This window comes from Phyllostomus hastatus, unplaced genomic scaffold, assembly GCF_019186645.2.
Source record: "Phyllostomus hastatus isolate PE091 unplaced genomic scaffold, TTU_PhHast_1.1 phas_scaffold_93, whole genome shotgun sequence".
NCBI lineage: Eukaryota > Metazoa > Chordata > Mammalia > Chiroptera > Phyllostomidae > Phyllostomus > Phyllostomus hastatus.
The window spans coordinates 16,506,820-16,528,165 of NW_025334042.1; the positions used below are offsets into that span (position 1 = coordinate 16,506,820).

General features: G+C 51.6%; 1 protein-coding gene and 1 non-coding gene across 8 annotated transcripts; one reads left to right on the forward strand and one right to left on the reverse strand.

Annotated features, from left to right (window-relative positions):
• Positions 1-239: 239 nt before the first annotated feature.
• Positions 240-321, reverse strand: TRNAS-CGA. Its single transcript has one exon. It is a non-coding gene; the product is annotated as a tRNA-Ser (tRNA).
• Positions 322-1,042: 721 nt separating this feature from the next.
• Positions 1,043-21,344, forward strand: SMARCC2 (SWI/SNF related, matrix associated, actin dependent regulator of chromatin subfamily c member 2). Of its 7 annotated transcripts, none has more exons than XM_045829279.1 (30): positions 1,043-1,292; positions 3,344-3,463; positions 4,082-4,167; positions 4,616-4,697; positions 4,814-4,906; positions 5,749-5,818; positions 6,046-6,115; positions 6,867-6,942; positions 7,115-7,246; positions 7,352-7,467; positions 7,819-7,943; positions 8,928-8,987; positions 9,140-9,177; positions 9,433-9,563; positions 9,845-9,916; positions 12,340-12,453; positions 12,864-13,017; positions 13,693-13,785; positions 14,085-14,204; positions 14,294-14,356; positions 14,672-14,930; positions 15,154-15,315; positions 15,590-15,654; positions 15,870-16,005; positions 16,085-16,251; positions 16,626-16,760; positions 17,753-18,113; positions 19,005-19,088; positions 19,365-19,430; positions 19,967-21,344. In XM_045829279.1, the coding sequence occupies exons 1-30, from the start codon at positions 1,182-1,184 to the stop codon at positions 20,041-20,043; spliced, it is 3,438 nt and encodes a 1,145-aa protein (XP_045685235.1). In that variant the 5' UTR covers positions 1,043-1,181; the 3' UTR covers positions 20,044-21,344. The 7 variants fall into 7 exon arrangements, with proteins under 7 accessions (XP_045685235.1, XP_045685236.1, XP_045685231.1 ...); XM_045829280.1 differs by having other exon boundaries at positions 14,088-14,204; XM_045829275.1 differs by having other exon boundaries at positions 19,005-19,430.
• The last annotated feature ends 2 nt before the right edge of the window (positions 21,345-21,346 follow it).

Below are 21,346 nucleotides of genomic sequence, written 5' to 3' on the forward strand. Positions count from 1 at the left end.
AACAATGTCAAAGCTTTATTAGCGAACCTATAGTCGGAGAAGTCTGAAAGTCCCTTGTATTCCAGCAGCCGATAAGGTTGTGCATAATTAAGCTTCTGTAAGCACCCCCAATCCCCCAAATCCAGGGGTGAGAACTTCCGGCTTCTAATTCCGAGACAGAAAAGTAAATGTATGAAAGGCACGTGAGAAAATAAGGGGTTCCCTGTAGGAGTCCTAAAGGAGGAGGGAGAAAAAACGGACGTCACGAACAGGATTCGAACCTGTGCGGGGAAACCCCATTGGATTTCGAGTCCAACGCCTTAACCACTCGGCCACCGTGACTTCCAAAACCACGCTTCGCTTTGCGCTTACAGAAGGGGTCCGCGTTTCGGGGAAGCCGGGCCCCAACCCCTACCCGTACTCCGATATTTTACCCCCGGGCTCCTTACCTCTCTCCTATGCCATTCAAAGCAACAGAGTCGGGTGGACCGGGAGACCCAGGGAGGGAGAGTCACTGGCTCGGTGAAGATTCGGGATCTCAAGGAGCGCAAAGCTATTTAGGAGGCGATGGCGGGGCCTGCAAAGGAAGCAGTCGGAGGGAAGGGGCTGGGTCCCGAGAGCGGCGGCTAGGGGACTCCGCATTAAGGAGTGAGAAGAGGGCTGGGACAAAGGGTTAGGGGTCAGGGAGACTCAGGAAGAGTTTAAAAGGGGAACTCCTGGAGACGGATGACAGGAAGAAACGTCTTGGGGAAAGGGATCTGGGGCTCTTTAGGATTAGGGGGCTCCAGGAATTAGGAATGGGCAAGGTGAGGGCCACTGGAAGCTGGGGGCGCCTCAGGGGACGCCCGTCGGCGTTGGAGTAGGACAGGGAGGTGCCAATTCCTCCGCTGATAGGGAGGGGGAAAAATAAAGAGGCTTCATCAGGTCAAGAGAGATCTCAGGGGAGAGGGGCGCCCCCGCCAAGAAGTAGCCACTTCAAGGCTCCCGCTGCCGCCTCCGGGGAGGCCGCCAGGTTCGGTCCCGCACCCGGTGCTCCACCGCCGCCGCGGCCGGCCGGCCGGCAGGGGGCGCTGCACCGGCCGGGGCCGGCCTAGGCGGCGGGAGGCGGCGGCCGCGGCCGCGGGAGGCGGGCGGAGGAGGCGGAGGAGGCGGGAGCTGAGCTGAGCGGGGCGGGCGGCGGCGGCGGGCCCGAGCCCGAGAAGATGGCGGTGCGGAAGAAGGACGGCGGCCCCAACGTGAAGTACTACGAGGCCGCGGACACAGTGACCCAGTTCGACAACGTGCGGCTCTGGCTCGGCAAGAACTACAAGAAGGTACGCGAGCAGGGCCGCACGGAGACCGGGGGCGGGACAAAGGGACCGCGGCACCGTAGCGCCCCGGGATCCTGCCCGCCCTCCGGCGGCCCGCGGCCCCTGGTGCAGCCCCCAGCGCGCCCTCCGGCCTGCGCCCCTCCCCCAGCCTCTTACCGCCCCCCCCCCCACCCCGCCCTACCTCGGGCCTCGGATTCCAGCCTCCGCCCCCACTGCTGCGCCCTCAGCCCCGTGTTTTTCTCCACTGCCCCTGCGGGTCCCGGTACCAGCTGCCCACCCACTGCTAAGCCATCGCCTTCCGGGCTTTTTCGGGAGAGACGGCCGGGGTTGGACTAGGTGTCGATTGCCACCCCCACCCCCCAGCGTGCCCGCCACAGTGCCCGCCACAGCTCCCCACGGAGCCAGGTACCAGCAGGGCTGAGGCCTCCCTGGTGCTTTGTGTACGTTCAGAGAGAGATGATGAAGAAGACAGGAGGGTAAACAGCCACAGAGCAGGCCATTGACTGCTTCATCAGCCTGAAAAAGGCCCCTACCCTGAGATCACCTGTCTCTACCGCTCGTCCCCCACCTCCAGCCTAGGGGCAGCGAAAGCTCTTTGGGAGCCAGGATCTAGGAGGAGTTTTTGGTAGCGACCTCTTCTCAAACCATTCCTCAGGTTCACAATGTAGTCACACCACCACCTGGTCTTGAATTGCCCTGGGTTTGGGGTTCAGAGTCTAGGCCACTCTTTATATCTCTGGCCCCCAACCCCGTAACTGTAGATAACAAGGTAGTGAACAAAGGGTTTAAGAAGCCTTACCTGTCTTAACTACCGAAACTTCCTGGTATTGTCTTTGTCTTTTGGCCTTGTTGAAAGGAACATCTAAACATACGGTTTTTCTCTGGAGACAGTCAGCTTCTCTACTCACTACCCTCTGAGAGGGGTTCTCTTTCTGACTTTCCTTTACTTCTCCAGTTCCTCCTGCCCATCTTTGCAGCCGGTCAGAAGTGTAATGAGTGGTTTAGGAGAACGCCCCTCTGATCCTGTAATAATCCTGTTCCTGCTCAGGTCTCTGGGTGTCAGGATCCTGACAAACAGCTGTGGGGTCTGGGGCTTGTCTCTACCCCTGCCTGAGGTTCTGGTTCCCAGGCTTCTACCTTTGACCTTTTAGAAGGGAGATCAATCTAGGGGCTTAGTCTCTGGCTCTGGGGTGATTGACAGCCTGTGACCTGGTTCAGCTTTGGAGCTCTTAGCTCTTTGTCATTTACCTTTTCCTTCAAGGATCTCTTTACACCTCCCACTGAGAGGAGCACTCTTCTCTGTGATTAGGGTTCAGAAAACAGGGGTCAAAAGGTAAAGAGAAAGTTAGCCTCCTGGCTCAACTTAAAATTAGAACAGGAGGCAAATGTGCTAGGTAGCATAATATGGAAATGTTCAAGAATGCCCAGAGTTACTTGTCACAGCTGGAGTTTCCTCAGAAAAGACAGATGTGGTCTTGTTCTTTTCCACCAGGCTGTCAAAGAGCCTGGTCCTTCCCATCCAGGAGGGCCTGTGAAGATATTTGTGCCCTGTTCCTAGCAGAAGCAGAACGCACAAGCTCACTCTGTTTGCTCTGCCTCACTGCTTTGCACCTTCTTAGTAAGCCATATTATAGGGGGAATCATGGCCTTCCACAAAGTTACCCCAAGGAATATACTGTTGTCTCACTTAAAGCCTTAAAGGTATTCTTTCCATGGCCTGAACTCAGTGAACCTTCAGAAGTTTACAGCCCTCTGGGTAGAGATCAGGGTCTGCAACTCCGATGCCAGGGTGTACCTAAGGAAGAGTAGGAATTCCCCTTGTCCTCAGCACCCAGCACTGACATCTTGGGTTGGGGGCAGCAGAATTGCAACTTTCAGGTGAGGGGTATAGAGGGCCTCCCTTCTGCCATTTTCTTTATAGAGACTAGACACACAGGGGAAGAAGACACAATTTTCTCTGCCCCAGATGTTTCCAGAGCTCCTGGGGAAGAAATAGGGAAGAGGTGGACAATTTATCTGGGGTCTATTTTTGTTCTTTCTCTCTATTTCCCCAGTATATACAAGCTGAACCACCCACCAACAAGTCCCTGTCTAGCCTGGTTGTACAGTTGCTACAATTTCAGGAAGAAGTTTTTGGCAAACATGTCAGCAATGCACCGCTCACTAAACTGCCGGTGAGTGCAAAAGCAAGGAGGTAAACCCTCCAAACTTGAGAGGAAGCTATTTTTGTTTTTTGTAAATTTCATAATTTTTGAGATTTGGGGTAATTTTTTACCATCTCTACCTCTGGTCAGGGCATTGCTGCCTTGACCTAGTCCCCAATTTACCATTCCCTGTGTCTTAGTAATACTTTGTGCAATGGGTTATTTCAGAATGTGTGAACTTGGTGCATGAAAGTCTTGTGGCATCGTTAAGAGGGTATGAGATTTGGATTTGTACATGTTTGTGTTCAAATCCTGGTCCTGTCACTTGGTGTCTCTGTGACTTTGACAAGCAACTGAAACCTTTTGTGCCTTGGTTCCTTCATCTCTAAATGGGATTAATATACCTATGTCGTAGGGTTTCTGTAATGGTCAATGAGGTAACCCAGTAAGTGCTTGGCACAGTGGGGCTTTGTGAATGTGGTTTCTTTTTCTCCCCTCTTCTAGGCCACATGATACAATGGCACAGGGGTTAAGAATTCCAGCCTTGAGAGGGAGATCACTTCAGCATGGGCTTTTGTGAAAGGATTGAGTAATAAGAGAATTTAGGATGTAACTCTTACATACTTCTTCCCTGTCTCAATTTTGTAGATCAAATGTTTCCTAGATTTCAAAGCAGGAGGCTCTCTGTGCCACATACTTGCAGCTGCCTACAAATTCAAGAGTGACCAGGGATGGTGAGACACCCTCTCTTTATGCTTCTAACTTTTAGAGGGAATTTCCCTTCTCTGATTCCTTGGGGGGTCTTTCTAGGGTGGCAGAGCTTAGGTAGATATTCTTATGAGTGTCTTACTTTGCTAGGTCAGTAGGCCTGACTTGCTAGGTCAGAAAAATGGCTGAGAGTCAGAGCCAAAATAGTCTTCAAGGATGAGTGAGCGTGTGTGTGTGCATCGGTGTGTGTATTGTAGAGGAAAAAGGATCCTTAGGCTGGCATCTCAAGCTTTGCTTTGTCCTTCAGACTAAATACAAAGTGAGTTGAGATCAGTGAACCCCAGATCCTAGGCAATTTTGGCAACAGCTGTGGGCAGGATTGCCTCCTAATTTCCCATGTTAAAAGCTCACATACCCTAACGTCATTCCCAGAGCTGAGCTATAGTACTCACTAGATTATTGCCTCTTCACAAGGCGGCGTTACGACTTCCAGAATCCATCACGCATGGACCGCAATGTGGAAATGTTCATGACCATTGAGAAGTCCTTGGTTCAGGTACTAGTCAAGAATCTCCCATCCATCTCCCTTCTCACAATAGGAATCCAGAACCCCACCCCCCACCCCCCACCCCCGCCTCGTGATCTCACTCCACCTATTTCTTCCCCTCACAGAATAATTGCCTGTCTCGACCAAACATTTTTCTGTGCCCAGAAATTGAACCCAAACTGCTAGGCAAACTAAAGGACATTATCAAGAGACACCAGGTGAGTGGGTGGGTCAGGAGAGGTTTTTGTAAACTCCATGACTCTTTTCCTGATGTTTTCCATTTGATATAAAGCCCTTGGGGGCCATGTTTTCTATGGCAGAGGTGCCTATATCCACTTAGAGAATCACTAGACTTGCAGCCTTGAGCTGCTGTTTCTCTGTCTCCTCCTCTCGTTTCCCAGTCTTGACAGGTTCGGGTCGCTGTTCCTAGAGACTGTGTGGGCCTGTGGGCAGAAACAAAGCATCTACTTCCACTGAGCTAGACATTGCCTGACTTCAGAGAAATGAAATCTTTGCTCTGTGGAACTCTAGAATAACAAGTAGATGTCATTGCTAGAGATACACAGTCAACTTTACGTTTCCCATGTGTAGATTATTTATTCAGAGGGAACGTCTGTAGCAGTTTTTAATTCTTTGACTTTTCTCCATTATTACTGCAATCCTATTTCCGTCTGCTATTCAGCTGGTGTATGCTTAGTAGAGAGTGCAAACTAACTCTTTAATACCACTTTGAGCCCTGACTGGTGTGGCTTAGTGGATTGAGTGCCAGCCTGTGAACCAAAGAGTCACCCGCTGGATTCCCAGTCAGGGCACATGCCTGGGTTGTAGGCCAGGTCCCCAGTAGGGGGCGTGCAAGAGATACACATTGATGTTTCTCCCCCTCTCTCCTTCCCTTCCCCTCTGTCTAAAAGTAAATAAATAAAATCTTTTTTAAAAATACAATTTTGAGCAAAATATGATCAGGAAGGCAGATGTGTGGTTAAATCTTATTTTTATTTATTTATACCCATGAATAATTTAGAGGGGACTATATTTACCCACTTCTTTTTGCACCATCCAGGGAACGGTCACTGAAGATAAGAACAATGCTTCCCATGTTGTGTATCCTGTCCCAGGGAACCTGGAAGAAGGTGAGACCCGGCTTTTCCTGGCCACTGCAGTGAATGGCCTGGACTAGGAGGTGGAGGACTGCTGAGATCCCATGTGGTGCCTGGGCTTCTCTCTCCTTTCAACCCTAAATCCTCCTATCATCATACGTTCTCATTTCCAGGTCCTCTGCTGCAACAGGAGTTGTATACAGAGTTACTTTTTTGTACCCCATTACTTATACCTCTCCCTGCTCTGTTTCTATCCCCAGAGGAATGGGTACGACCCGTCATGAAGAGGGATAAGCAGGTTCTTCTGCACTGGGGCTATTACCCGGACAGGTGAGGATGGGATCCTGGGGCAGGTGTAAGTACGAAAGCCAGATGGAGAAGCGCTAGACCATCTGGCAAAGCAACTAGGAGTGATTTGGGGAGGTATTGGGGGGGGGGATTTATTTTATTTTTTACTTTATTATCTTTTGAGGTTATTTTTAGTTCTGTTAATTTGTTCTCCTCCCTCCTATTATGCGAATCCTCTGTCTTGGGGGAGGTTTATACTTACTGGACAAGGGTTAGGCTAAAAGGATTGAGGCTTTACGTGTAAAATGGTTATCCCAGTATAATTTTTGATTAATAACTATTAGAAACAATCTAAATGTCTATTGGTGGGAAAATGTTTCAGCCAATTTGTGTGTCTATGCAGTGGGCTATTATGCAGCCTTTAAACTCATAGAAATAATATTGATAATTTATAGATGAATATTAACTGCAAAGATAGGATGTAAAATAACTCCAGTGTCATTGCAGTTATTTAAAAACAAAATCATACAGGAAAAAGTAACTGGAAAAAACATATACTGAATGTCATGTGTAGTTGGGTTAGCATGATCCTTTTTATTTTAAAAATATTTTGTAATTGTTTTTATTACTTTGTAATGCAAAGAATCCCAGTGGTAACTAGAAAAATAGGTATACCAAGAAAAGAACCCAGAACGCAATACTTTTTGTACATGGAAAAGGTAAAAGGTTCGAGCTTCCCTTTTCCACAACTCTGTCTCATTGGTTTTGCTTTGTGCTGGGTTTCCCCTGGCAGTTATGACACGTGGATCCCAGCCAGTGAAATCGAAGCTTCTGTGGAAGATGCTCCAACTCCTGAGAAACCCAGGAAGGTGAGCTTTTCTAGTCCCTCCCCTCCCCGCCCACCCCAAAAAGAATGCCAGCACCAGACCATTCTTGGGAGTGAAGCTGCGGCTTCTGTGCCCTGGGCTTTTCTGTTAAGGACCCGCAGACAGAGCGGTGGCTCCTAGGCCTCTCTGCAGCAAGTCTGCCTTTATGCTTCAGGTTCACACAAAGTGGATCCTGGACACAGACACCTTCAATGAATGGATGAATGAGGAAGACTATGAAGTAAATGACGACAAAGCCCCTGTCTCTCGCCGAAAGAAGATTTCAGCCAAGACATTGACAGATGAGGTGAAAATTCCTCTTCTTTCTTTCTTGAGGCCTTTGCATAAGTTTCAGAACAAGTCTTCACTGGATACGATCAGCTGACATTCCTCCCTATTCTCCAACCTGCAGGTGAACAGCCCCGATTCAGATCGACGGGACAAAAAGGGGGGGAACTATAAGAAGAGGAAGCGCTCCCCCTCTCCTTCACCAACCCCAGAAGCTAAGAAGAAAAATGCTAAAAAAGGGTATGCCAGCCCCTAACCTGCCCCAGCTTCACCGTTCTCTCCACACTGTGCTGAAGCAAAGGACAAATCCCTTCCCATGACCGCCTGACCCTGCGCTGCTGGTCTTCCGGGAGGGAAGATGGGAAGGACTTCTTCAGCTGTCCACCTGTTCTAGTCCCAGCCGCTAGTAAACTCAAAGAGAGCTTTATCTCCAAACTAAAGCCTTGGGCCTTATTCTGAGGAAATTGCTTAATGTTTTTCCTCAGTTCTGCCCTTGAGATTCTCTCTTGCTTCCCTCCCCTTGAACTTCGACTTCCAGGGACTCCTTGTCCAAGGATGACTGGATTCTCTTTCACTCTTCTTCCTTCCCAGGCCCTCAACACCTTACACGAAGTCCAAGCGTGGCCACAGAGAAGAGGAGCAAGAAGACCTAACAAAGGACATGGATGAGCCCTCACCGGTCCCCAACGTAGAAGAGGTGACATTGCCTAAAACAGGTACGGGCCAGGCCTAGCTCCTGGGCCTACCGGACCTGCCCCTACTCTGTCAAACCCCCTGAATGGACTGACTCCCTGAATAGTCAGCTCCAGGCCTAGATGGTCTTCCCATCACTATGGAGGGTCCTCCGACCTCACACCTGTAACTGAGTTGCGGCGTGCCTGGGCATGATGGTAGTTGTCTCCATACTCCTTTTGATTTTGCAGCCCCAGCGGGAAAATATATTTGAGCAGAATTATGCATGAACTGTTACATCACTATCTTATGAACGTTATAAAACACATCAAACATCTAAAAATGGGAAAATGTAAAGGATAAAATTGGAAAACAAATATAAAGAGAAGTTCTGATATTCTCTGCCTGTGTTCTAGCAGACCACCTTGTGCGTCTCACGTGAGAACCTCCCGTGGAGACCACCGCTCCTCGGTGCTGGTCGTCGGCAGTCTAGCCCAGACACCTTCCAGCACGTTTCAGGGGCAGGGCAAAGAGGGCCCTGGGCAGAGAGAGGAGCTCTGGCTCCCAGCCCCTAATCAATCAGAGCAGCTCTCCTCTCTGTGTTTTCTCCTGAGCTTTCGTGTGTGAATTCAGTTGAGAAAAGTGTCCTCTGCTTTCAAAAATGTTTGAGATCCAACTGCTCCTCTACAGCGGGATTGGGTCAGACTCTGTCTCAGTTCGTTCAGAACTACAGACACATAGATATGGATAAGGGCCTGTGGAAGATGAGAATGATCTATGGATGTCCATAGACTAGAAGATGCTTCTCTATAGGAAAAAAAAGTTAAATGAATTTTGGGGTGGAGAAGGGGGGAAAGTGGCAAGTGAATTTCAAACCCTAGAGTGATTGCGACTGGAGGAAGTTACTACCTTTTGTGATCAAATGGAGAAAGTTTTTGAAGAAAGTGAACTCTCTAGAACTTAAGAGATGAGAGGTAAGGGCCTGATTCCTGCAGACCCTGTCTGATAAAATGACTCTTTCCTGGCAGTCAACACTAAGAAGGACTCGGAGTCAGCCCCAGTCAAAGGAGGCACCATGACCGACTTGGGTAAGGCGTGGGGCGTGGGGCAAGGCAGCCAGAGCCCCAGGGAGGAGAGGTCAGCCGCCACCCTCCCCCAACTTGCCAGGCCTCAGAAAGTGGGACTCTTCTCGGCTCCTTGGGGGGCTTCAGCCTTCTGTCTTGGTGTCTCTCTCTTTCAGATGAACAGGAGGATGAAAGCATGGAGACCACGGGCAAGGTGGAGCCAGTTTAGAGAGGCCCTACCTCTCTATGTGATTCTGATTTGTGACTATAAAGTTCCCTCTGCCCAGACTTTTCCCACCCTAAGCTAATTCTACCTATTGATCAAAACCAACACTTTTCAAGTTCTGGGGCCCATAACTGTTCGTTCCCACACCTGTCTTTAGTGCCCATATTCCTGGGGCGTAGGAGAAGCAGGGGGTTGCCAGGGGCAGTGAGAATGCTGAGTGTCCAGCAGCCTCCATACTTGTAGGATGAGGATGAGAACAGTACGGGGAACAAGGGGGAGCAGACCAAGAACCCGGACCTGCACGAGGACAACGTGACGGAGCAGACCCACCACATCATCATTCCCAGCTACGCAGCCTGGTTTGACTACAATAGGTACCATGGCCCCCGCTTCTCTCCAGACACTTCCCTCCCTGCTTTCTGGGGTCAGCGTGTTGTTCCCCTTCCTTCCTCTGAATAGGTCTTTTCTTCCTCAGCCAGATAGGCCGGGGCACACTTCAGTGTTAGGGGAGCCCTAGCGGGAAGTTCTCCCCAAGCGTCTGACTCCCTCCTGCTATCCCCAACTGTTTTCCCGCCCCACCTTCTCGGCCTTTCCTCCCTTTGGGGCTCCCATGTCTCCACTAGGCCTTCTGAATTCCCTCTGGCTTCTGTTGCAGTGTTCATGCCATTGAGCGGAGGGCTCTCCCAGAGTTCTTCAACGGCAAGAACAAGTCCAAGACTCCAGAAATGTAAGGAAATCTCAGCTCATGAGTCTCTTTCTCCCCCTGTCCCCATTCATTCTTCCTGATCCAGCAACATCCAGTTTAGCAAACATCTCTTGAGCTCCTTCCATGATCCGGACCCTTGTGCAAGGCAAGGCATACCAGGATGTGATCTCTGCCCCCAGGCAGCCCCAGCCCAGCTCTGGGGCTGCGGTAGCATGCTCTCCAGGATTTTCCTGGGGGCCGTGTAAGCATGCGCCTCTGTGAAAAAAAAGTACCTGCTCCAGCTCCTCCGTTTGTTTTAACAGGGTACAGAGCCTTTCAATCCATAATTACTGATGTTACCCAAGATGCAGATATTCCTAGCAAAAGTTATAGCTTTGACTAAAATGTAAGTGACTTATCAGGCTGGTTATTGAAAGTAGGTTTTAATAGAAAAAACGAGGAAAATCTATTAAGACCCAAGTCTGTGAATTAAGGGGTGGAGAGGGCTCTCTGGAGAGAAGTGCCAGGTAAGTGAAGGCTTGGGGCTCCCCGGTCTTCATCTCCTTCAGGGCGTTGCCCTGGGCCGGACCTGCCTGGCTCTGTCTGGGACCTGACGGTCCGCTCTAGGCAGGGTTGCTGCGGGACCAGCGTCACGATGGGATGGGGAGCCTATGGGGAGCCTGCCGAGCCGAGGTTCCCTGGGAGCCCAGCAGGCCTGCTTCCAGCTGTTCCTCAGCTTCCCCTCTCTGCGGCCACCTTCCCTTCCTACGGTGTTTCTTTGCCTGTAGTTTGGTTGCTTCTCTCCTCCCCCTCCTCCTCCTCCTCCTCCTCCCGGGGAAGCAGTGTGTGGAGAAGCCCTGCTCTTGCTGGGGAGGAGGAAGTGAGCAGGTGACAGGGCTCAGTGTGATCTGCAGGCAGGGTTGCAACCTGAACTGTTCCACACTTGGCACCCTGTTTTTTAAATAGTTACGTTTTACTTTCTGATCTGGAGATACATCAGATTCACCAGGAAGAGAGAATTGTAGATTTTTTTAGATCCTCATCTGAGGACATGCATACTGACGTGAGAGAGAACACTGACCAGTTGTCTCTCCTACGTGCCCCGACCAGGGACCGAACCCTCGACCGTTGGGTTTAGTTTAAACGATACCCCGCCTCACGGATCCCTGCTGGCCAGGGCAGAATCATGTGTTTTTAGATCTGGAAGACAGCTTACAAGCTGTATATCACTGACCATGTTAAAAACTAAAAAACTGGAGGCCTGTTGGAATGCTGTGACTGACACAGAAAGGGCACAGAGCTGTTTCCGGTGGCATTTGGTGGATTCGAAACCGTGTTTCCTCACACTTTGCACTCTTGGTATAAAATAGTCAGTGATGAGAATTGCCTGCATTCATTGAGAGCTTACTGTCTCCCGGGCACTATCCTAAGTGTCCTCCATACACTGACTCGTTCTCCACATCATCTTTACAGGAAAGTCTTGTTGTTACCATCAGTTTACTGATCCGAAAACTGATGTACAGAGAGGGGTTAAGTTACTTGCTTAAGGTCACACAGCTAGTAAGTAGTAAAACCAGGATCTGAATCCTTTAGTCTAGGACATGGTCTCAAACTTCATACTCTACCACACAACGGCTACCATTTTTTGAGCTTCTGCAATGTGCCTGGCTCTGTGCTAGGTCTTCACAGGCCTTTCTAATCCTCACAGACACTCCATTTTATGGATGAAGAAATTGAGAGGCAAAGATTTAAGTAACTTGCCTTAGGCCCTGTTGGTAGAACTGGGATTTGAACTTAGATCTTTCCATGTTCAAAATACATTCTTTGCCCTGGTTGGTGTGGCTCAGGTAGAGCATCATCCTGTAACCAAAGGGCTGCAGGTTCGATTCCCGGTCAAGGCACATATCTATCTAGGTTGTGGGTTCCATCCTTGGTCTGGGCGTGTGTGATCCCTGGTCCAGGCCCATACTGGAGGCAACCAATCAATGCCTCTTTCTCGCATCATTTCTCCCTCTCCCTTCCTCCCTTCCTTGTCTTTCTAAAAGCAAACTAAAAATGTCCTCGGGTGAGGATAGAAAAAAAAACTAAAACAAATATATTCTTTGTACCATGTCATGCTGACTGGTTGGATACATAGGTACAGACATCTCTTTAATATCTGCATTTGGAAATAAAGCCCCCCCTTTCTTTCACCTTTTGATTCTTTATTTAAAAGTTCGGTGAATCATCCCTAAATACAGCCAAGGACAAAATGCACTTAACTAAAAACCTTATCAAGGAGAATGTCAGCAGTGTTTGAACCCCTGGCATCTGGCACGCAGTAAGCCCACATCGTTTATTGAGTCAAATGGCCCTCTTTTCTTCGTCACCCAGGAGGAGCCACTAGCTCCTTTATTATTTTTCCTGCCCGTCAGCCCTCAGTAGACATTTATTTTTCTACCTCATTTTTTCTCTCTCCTTCTAAGCTACCTGGCCTATCGCAACTTCATGATTGACACCTACCGCCTGAACCCCCAAGAGTATCTCACCTCCACCGCCTGCCGCAGGAACCTGGCAGGCGACGTCTGCGCCATCATGAGGTGGGTTTTGCAGCTGAGACAAGGGATATGTCAGGATGTCCGCTCACAGGTCTCTCTGGGCAGAAATGGGGTTGCCAGCAAGGAATGTGGGGGAACGAGCAGGAAGAAACAGCTCTAGAGAAGCTGAAGTGCAGGTTTGGGTATGCGGGATCTGAGGGGATGGCAGTGGCACTCTCTGAAGTGTGGAAGGAAGGAAGGAGAAAGAAAGGAGAAATAGCACATCTGTGGTCGAAGGATTCTCGTTCGATTTTCCTAGCTGTCCGGGAGGAGATGAGATCTCCCAGGGAGTAGAATGAGTCGAGAAAGAGGGCTGGGGAGAGGGAGCTTCTGGCTCCCACTCCTGCCCCCAGCTCTCCTCCTCACACACCTTTCTGGTTGTCCTGGGACCCTGTCTCCCTCTCTCTTCTCAGGGTCCATGCCTTCCTAGAACAGTGGGGTCTCATTAACTACCAGGTGGACGCTGAGAGTCGACCAACCCCAATGGGGCCTCCACCCACTTCTCACTTCCACGTCTTGGCGGACACGCCCTCGGGGCTAGTGCCTCTGCAGCCCAAGACCCCACAGGTAGGGTGAGGGGCTGTGGGGACAGGGTGGGGTGGGTCAAATTGGGCTTCTTTGGACTTTTCTTTTTCTGGTTTTTTAGGGTATGGTTCAGAAGTGTTTTGAGGCTTCTTCCTTTTCCGTAGCATGCAAAGGGTGACAGGAATCAGCCCCAGGTGTTTAGCAACCTCGCTCAGTCTCTGTACCTCAGACGGCGAGGCCTTGCTGAGGCAGAAGAGATGTTCTTTGTCCTCTAGAAGCAGGCAGACTAATGTAGGGGGTGGAACAGACAGAGAAAAATGGCTTAAATTTCAGTTGCATGAAATTTTTTAACTTTGTCATGTTTCCAACATTTTTTCATTTTCTTCTCATAGTTATTATCACTTCCATTTTTCCACTTCCATTTCATAAATTACAAGAATTGAGAGAAGAAAGATTATGTGGCTTGCCCAAGGTCACTGAGTACTAAATCTAGGATTAGAACCTAACTGTCCAGCTCCCAAGAGAATCTGTAAAGACATGTGAATACAAATGGCTATCACGCCAATTACAGATCTAACTAGTCGTTAAAGGAACATGGAACAGTGGCACGAGAGCCCCCAGCATATGCGGGCCACCCAGCGGTTGGTCTTGAGGCCTCTAGGGCCTCGGCCAGGTGTTCCCTGCCCAGCCTCCATGACGTCAAGCTCTGTCCCCCAGGGCCGCCAGGTTGATGCTGACACCAAGGCTGGGCGCAAGGGCAAAGAGCTGGACGACCTGGTGCCAGAGACCGCTAAGGGCAAGCCAGAGCTGGTAGGTGGGGTGTAGACCCTGCTGGGCTTATTTGCCCCTTTATTGGGGGGCCCCTGCCCGGGAAGAAGAGACATGAGAGCAGAGGAGCTACAGCAGTGAGGGAGGAAGCCCCGCCCAGGGGTGTCGAGGCTTTGGGAAGGAAGCTCCTTTTGTCTCCTCTCTGTCTCTGCCTCTCTCTCTCTCTGTCTCTGCCTCTCTCTCTCTCTCTCTCTCTCTCTCTCTCTCTCTCTCCCCCCCCGCCCCGCCCCCGGCTCCTGGTGGTCATTTGTACTCACCTCTTTCTTTCCCTCAACAAATAGCAGACCTCTGCTTCCCAACAAATGCTCAGCTTCCCTGACAAAGGCAAAGAGAAACCAACAGACATGCAGAACTTCGGGCTACGCACAGACATGTACACAAAGAAGAACGTCCCCTCCAAGGTACGGAGTTGTGGGGCGACTCACGGCCCGAGTGCCTTCACTGCTCAGAGGCTACAGGCCCCCCTGACCCGCCTGTGCTTCCCCTGCAGAGCAAAGCTGCGGCCAGTGCCACTCGAGAGTGGACGGAACAGGAGACCCTGCTACTCCTGGAGGTAACTGGGGCAAAGAAAAGAGTGGTCTACACACAGAGAAGCGGCCGGGGTGCCAGGCGCATTCGTGGGCGGGGCGAGCGTGATCTCGCCCTCAGCCCCTCTCCTCCCCGATGCCTGCTGCACCTGGCCCAGGGAACAGCTCCAGGCCAGGGATCTGGGCCGTTTTCTTAACTCCACATCCTTTTTCTGTGCTGTGTGGAAGGCCCCCTTGAATACCACAGAGCTGTGAAGCCAGCTACCCTTAGTTAAGTTGGGAGTTGACCTTCAAGGAAAAGGGCTAAATAAGCCAAGTTGTGTCCCCACCGCCACCACCAGGCACTGGAAATGTACAAAGACGACTGGAACAAGGTATCAGAGCACGTGGGGAGCCGCACGCAGGACGAGTGCATCTTGCATTTTCTCCGTCTCCCCATCGAAGACCCGTACCTGGAAGACTCGGAGGCCTCTCTGGGCCCCCTGGCCTACCAGCCCATCCCCTTCAGTCAGTCTGGCAACCCTGTGATGAGCACTGTTGCCTTCCTGGCCTCCGTCGTCGATCCTCGAGTCGCCTCTGCTGCCGCGAAGTCGGCTCTAGGTAATGTGGAGGGGTCCTGGCCTCTTGGTTTGCGTGTGAAGAACTGATTCCTCGGGCCTTGAGACCCCGTCAGCTCGGCTGCCCTACTGGCCTTTCTTCTGCTGGCATGAGCTCAGGCACTGGGCTGGCTCCATGCTGCCTGGATGAAGAGACGGCTTTCCCTGGGGTAGCGGAACTGCCCGCCTGCCCCCACTCCCAGCCTCATCCCCTCTGGATCTTACAGAGGAGTTCTCCAAAATGAAGGAAGAGGTACCCACCGCCTTGGTGGAAGCCCACGTTCGGAAGGTGGAAGAAGCAGCCAAAGTGACAGGCAAGGCAGACCCTGCCTTCGGTTTGGAAAGTAGCGGTATTGCCGGAACCACCTCTGATGAGCCTGAACGGATCGGTAAGGCTGGCAGGTTCCCAGATTCCTCCCCTTCCACCCAGAGTCTGAGCCACCTGGTCTCCTCTGCTGTCCCTGCCTCAGCTGGCCTCAGCGTATGACGAATGGAAAATTGGTGCGGGGGGGGCAGGTATTTTTGCCAGGACTTTACCTTAGGCACTACGGCTCCCTATTGGTCCTCTCCCTGAGATTTTGGCTAGGAAAAGGGGCTATGGGAAAAGTATCACAGAGACAGACTGTATCAGCCATTTCCCATTTCCTCTTCCCCTGGGCCCAGAGGAGAGCGGGACTGACGAGGCGCGGGCGGAGGGCCAGGCCACAGAGGAGAAGAAGGAGCCCAAGGTACAGCAGGGTTGACCTGGGCCCGGAGGGTCGGGGGGCAGGCATGGCACCGTGGTGATGGGGAGTTGGCCAGTCTCAGGCGGGCGAGGGCTGGGCTTCTCCTGGAGCCAGAGCACCTCCCAAGTAAGAGGTATAGATGTATTTCCCAGTCCAGACCCTTTGCGTGAGAACCTGTCACCCTGACATCCTCTCCTCTTCTTTCCCTGGGCCTCCAGGAACCCCGAGAAGGAGTCGGGGCTGTAGAGGAAGAAGCGAAGGAGAAGACCAGCGAGGCTCCCAAAAAGGATGAAGAGAAAGGGAAAGAAGGTGACAGTGAGAAGGAGTCAGAAAAGAATGATGGGGACCCCATAGGTGAGCCCCCCGGCCTGGTGGTTGAAGTCCAGGAGACAGTGGGGAGGCTGTAGGACTAACAACCCTGTTCCTGGCCCAGTTGACCCTGAGAAGGAGAAGGAACCGAAGGAGGGACAGGAGGAAGTGCTGAAGGAAGTGGTGGAGTCAGAGGGGGAAAGGAAGACCAAGGTGGAGAGGGACATCGGTGAGGGCAACCTCTCCACTGCTGCTGCCGCTGCGCTAGCTGCTGCCGCCGTGAAGGCCAAGGTGAGGGCCAGAGACCCAGAGACCTCAAGAAGGAGATCCCCCATTCCCTGATCTCACTTCATCTGGAGGAAATCCTTCCTTGCTCATCCCTTAAATATTGCCATTTCCTTTTTCTTCTGATTCTAAGAGGGAGAGTTGGTCATTGCTACTCTTAAGCTTTTACCACCCTCTGATTATTTGACCTTCTCTAGTTCTTTGGCACGCTTTATTTTTCTTCATGTTCTTTTAAAATATCAAGCCTGTGTTACTCTCTGGGTTGGGACCACAGCAAGTTCTTTCTTAAAACCTGCCAGCCTCCACCCTGCCTTTCTCTGCCCTGGAATGTCTTCCACTGGGTCTTTCTACTGATGCTCCTTCCACGCGCCCTTCCCTAGCACTTGGCTGCCGTTGAGGAGAGGAAGATCAAGTCTCTGGTGGCCCTGCTGGTGGAGACTCAGATGAAGAAGCTGGAGATCAAACTTCGGCACTTTGAGGAGCTGGAGACGATCATGGACCGAGAGCGAGAAGCAGTGAGTAATGTCTCCAAGGGGGTCAGCAGAGCTCGGGGAGCCCCACCTTGGTGCTGAGCTGTGCCTTAGTTGAGGATGGGGCAGCGGAGGGCAGGGGCAGCAAGCAGCAGGGCAGAAAGCCTGAGACCGACAGGTTTTCCGGACGGAGTGGAGTAGCCCACGCCAGGGCAGGAGGAGCCAGCCCCGGGCAGTTAAGGACAAGTGGCCCATGGGCAAAGCCTGGAGACCGAGGCCCCACGGAATGTCAGCTCCTCCATGGGGCAGGGACCCTAGTTCGTTTTCGATGGCTGTATCTCAGGTCCTAGAACAGTGCTTGGCCCACGGGAGACTCTCACTAAGTGTTTGCTGAGAGACTGGACAGGCTGAAGGCATGATGAGAGGGTGGAGGCTTCAGATCCAGGAGATGAGCTTGGAAAGGGGTTGGGATGGACAAGGCACGGACCACTTGGAAAAGCTGTGAAAAGAAACAGAAGACAGGGCCTCTGCCCTGAGAGAACTTACGGTTCCCATTAGAGTATGGAGACGTCAAAAAACAGTTAATGCTTAAAGCATCTGACAAATTGAAATAAGAGATTTCAAATCAAGTATATAAATCCTGAGGATAATAGAATAAAGGCCCAAAACTCAGAGGTTAGTGAGTTATTCTGGGATGGCTCCCTAAGAATGGTGATGAGTTATTAGCCAGTTTTTAAGGAAGAAAAGAACATGAACTAACAAAAGGACTGGAAGAGTTGTCCAAATTAACGACAAGTACAAAGCTTTGGAGCTGAAAGGAGCACGGGCCACCCCAGATTAATTCCATTGAAATGAGAGGCCATATGGGTCGCCAGAAGATGGGAAGGGGGGAGGAGGACGCCCAAGCACGTAATTTAGGCTTGATGTGGGGAACCATCAGAATGAGAGGTTGGGTTTGTCTGAAAACAAAGCAGGGGGCAAGGTGTTTGCCTTTGGAGCTGGTGAACACTGGTAACTGTCCCACTTGGCACTGGCAGCTGGAGTATCAGAGGCAGCAGCTCCTGGCCGACAGGCAAGCCTTCCACATGGAGCAGCTGAAGTATGCGGAGATGAGGGCTCGGCAGCAGCACTTCCAACAAATGCACCAACAGCAGCAGCAGCCACCACCAGCCCTGCCCCCAGGGTCCCAGCCTATCCCACCTACAGGCGCTGCTGGGCCACCCACAGTCCATGGCTTGGCTATGGCTCCGGCCTCTGTGGCCCCTGCCCCTCCTGGCAGTGGGGCCCCTCCTGGAAGCTTGGGCCCCCCTGAACAGATTGGGCCACAGCAGCAGCAACCAGCCGGAGCCCCGCAGCCAGGGGCAGTCCCACCAGGGGTACCACCCCCTGGACCCCATGGTAAGGGGTGGATTCTTGAACTCTTGCTGACTAGAGAGATCCAGGTGAATGTTCCAGGTCCCCCTCAAAGGGGATCCATGATAGGGCTGGAGATAGAATTGGCCTGTTTCTACTGATGGACCCAGCTCTTTTATATCCCTAAGCCAGCATGGATCTCGCCCCAAACTGATCTTTGCAATTTTTCTCCAAGGATTTACCACTAGTTCTAGGGTCAGGGAGAAGGGAAGGCGGTGCCCAGGAGTGGCTAGATCACCCTCCCTGTAAGAGTGAGTTGACATGGCCAGTTCCTTAACAACGTGTCCAGTCTGTGCTCGCACGGTCCAAGTGCCACTGTCACGACCTGCGTCTGGAGCCAGACGAGGTCCACTGTAGTTGGTGGATGCTTCCTAAACGTCACAAAGCACAGGTTCTCCCGTGGCTCTTGCAGTGTCGTGGAAGGAACCAGTTAGTTCTGCACATAGGTTCCCCGCCAGAATTCCTCTTTCCCAGTGTTTCCTGGGAAGTGACTTTTAGATCTAGGGGCTTAATAGCTTTATAGCTTTATTTTAGATATTAGGATTGACTGATTCCTCAGATGGGTGAGTGAATAATGTAATTTAGGCAACAATTTTAGAGCAGGTTGGAAGGGTGTTCCTGTTAAATGCGAAGCAGTAGTAGCATCATTAACTTCTGAGAGGATCAGTGAAAGGAAGTGGCCTTAGAGTTGATTACTGAGATTCCGGTGCAGAGGAGCCTGGTTTGGGTATAGGTAGGAAATAAATACCAAAGAATTTGCACAGAAAATAAATAAAAAGTGAGCCGATAAGTGAGATTTTCTACCTCTAACCTTCTTGAGCTGATAAGTGAGATTTTCTACCTCTAACCTTCTTGACCTCTCCTCTTTTTTCCCAGGCCCCTCACCGTTCCCCAACCAACAAACTCCTCCCTCATTGATGCCAGGGGCAGTGCCAGGCAGCGGGCACCCAGGCGTGGCGGGTAATGCTCCTTTGGGTTTGCCTTTTGGCATGCCGCCTCCTCCTCCTCCTGCTCCATCCATCATCCCATTTGGTAGTCTAGCCGACTCCATCAGTATTAACCTTCCCCCTCCTCCTAACCTGCATGGGCATCACCACCATCTCCCATTTGCCCCGGGCACTCTCCCCCCACCTAACTTGCCTGTGTCCATGGCGAACCCTCTACATCCTAACCTGCCGGCGACCACCACCATGCCATCTTCCTTGCCTCTCGGGCCGGGGCTCGGATCCGCCGCAGCCCAGAGCCCTGCCATTGTGGCAGCTGTTCAGGGCAACCTCCTGCCCAGTGCCAGCCCACTGCCAGGTGAGAAGGGTCCTGGAGGGGAGATGGGTGAGGGAGAGGGGGCCATGTGGAGGGATGGAGGGCAGGTGGGGAAGGGCTCAGGCACTTTTTGAGCGCTGGGATAAGATTAGAATACAGGAGGGTGGGCCTCTGGCTGTCCTCCACCATTCCCCAGCCTGGCAGCTGCCACCTCTGGGATGACGTTGGGGCCTTTCACTGTGGGTCACGGAGGAGTCCTGTGGCACAGAGCATCTCAGTTGTAAACTTGAAAAACAGCTACCCAATTGCATGATGACTGGCATTCCCTTTGCTTGTCCCCGTCACGCTCAAGTGCCCCATTTAGAGAGTTTCCTTGCGGGCAGGAGGATAATGTGGGGTCTGTCAGTTTTCCCAGTGTGAGGTGGGAGAGGGTGTTGGGAAAAGGAGGTTGTACGTTGTGGGAACCTCATTCATCTGCCCAGCCATTGCATGCCAGTCCGGTTCCGTTTGTCTGTGGCGGCCTGGGTCTGGAGCCCTCTCTCCTCACTCGAGCTGATTCACTTTCCCTTTCTCCGCAGACCCAGGCACCCCCCTGCCTCCAGACCCCACGGCCCCGAGCCCAGGCACTGTCACCCCTGTGCCACCTCCACAGTGAGGAGCCAGCCAGACATCTCTCTCCCTCATCCCCCATGGAGATCAAGGTTCCAGGAACAGCCCTCCCCCCACCACTGGGACCCTTCCCCCGCCTGGAGAGTTCATCACTACGTAAGGAAAGCTATTCCTGCCCCTCCAAAGCCCCAACCATGCCTGTCAGGGGCGTGCATTTTTATATCGGATTATTCAAGGACTTCTGTTCAAAAGATCTTTCTAATGTCTGGGAGAGAGGATAGGATTGAGGGTGCTGCCCTCAAAGCAAGGGCTGGAGGAAGGTGTTTATACAAGGTTCTAATTAACCACTTCTAAGGGTATACCCCCTCAAAACTACTGCATTTTTTATGGATAGAAAAAAAAAATTCAGCCCTTTTCAAGGAAATAGGTTTTTTTTTTTTAAAGTACATTGGAACTCCCTCCACCCACCAAAAAAAAAAACAAAAAAAAAACACCCCAGCTTTTACATCTTTTCGGAGGAGGGAGGTGACATTCTGGAGAGGGCTCTGGGGTTAGGGTAGGGTGCAGAGCCTGGCCCCTGCAGCCCTCATTAGTGACCGAGTCAGCTCAGAACCCCTTCGGCCACCCCACGCCCGGTTTATTCCTCCTGCTAATCTGCTGCTTCCTCAGTGTTGGTGTTTTTAGGCCGCCCCAGCTCAGCCAACAACCCCTCTCCCTCTCAGTGTCTGTTTTGTGTTTTTAAGTCGCCGATGTAGTTGATGTCAGTGTATGTGTATTTGGTGGGGAAACATATTTTGGGGGATTCCTTTGGTCAGTAATAGAGGATGACAGGGCACTTGGGGCTCTTCTTCCTCCCTGGGCTCTATTGGGCTCCCGGGAGAAACAGAGAGGGCAGCTAGAAGAGAATGGAACGGTGTAAAAGCCTGAACTTTTAAAAAAGCACTTAAGCACCTCCTTCTTATGACTCAGTGGATCATCCCCATAACCTCTTCCCTTCTCCACCAAGCCCACCAGAACCTTGACTGGTAGCTAGGGGTTCCTGGGATTTGGAGACCATGGGGGTGGGAGTGCCCGACCTAGGGTAGTACTGACCCCCACTTGCAGCTCAGCTCAGCTCCCCAGATTCCGGTGCCTCCCAGGCCAGCCCTCCCCGCTCATCCTTGATGTGAAGGCAGATGTGATTCCAGGCTCCGTCAGTCCCTGGCCCCTGCCAGGCCTCTGCTCCTCATGTGCCCGTGTTTCTTTTCTTCTGCGTCTTGGCACCTTCCTTCTGTTCAAAAGTTTTCTGTAAATTTTCTCTTCTTTCTTTCTTTTTCTTTTTTATAAATTAATTTGCTTTCAGTTTTATC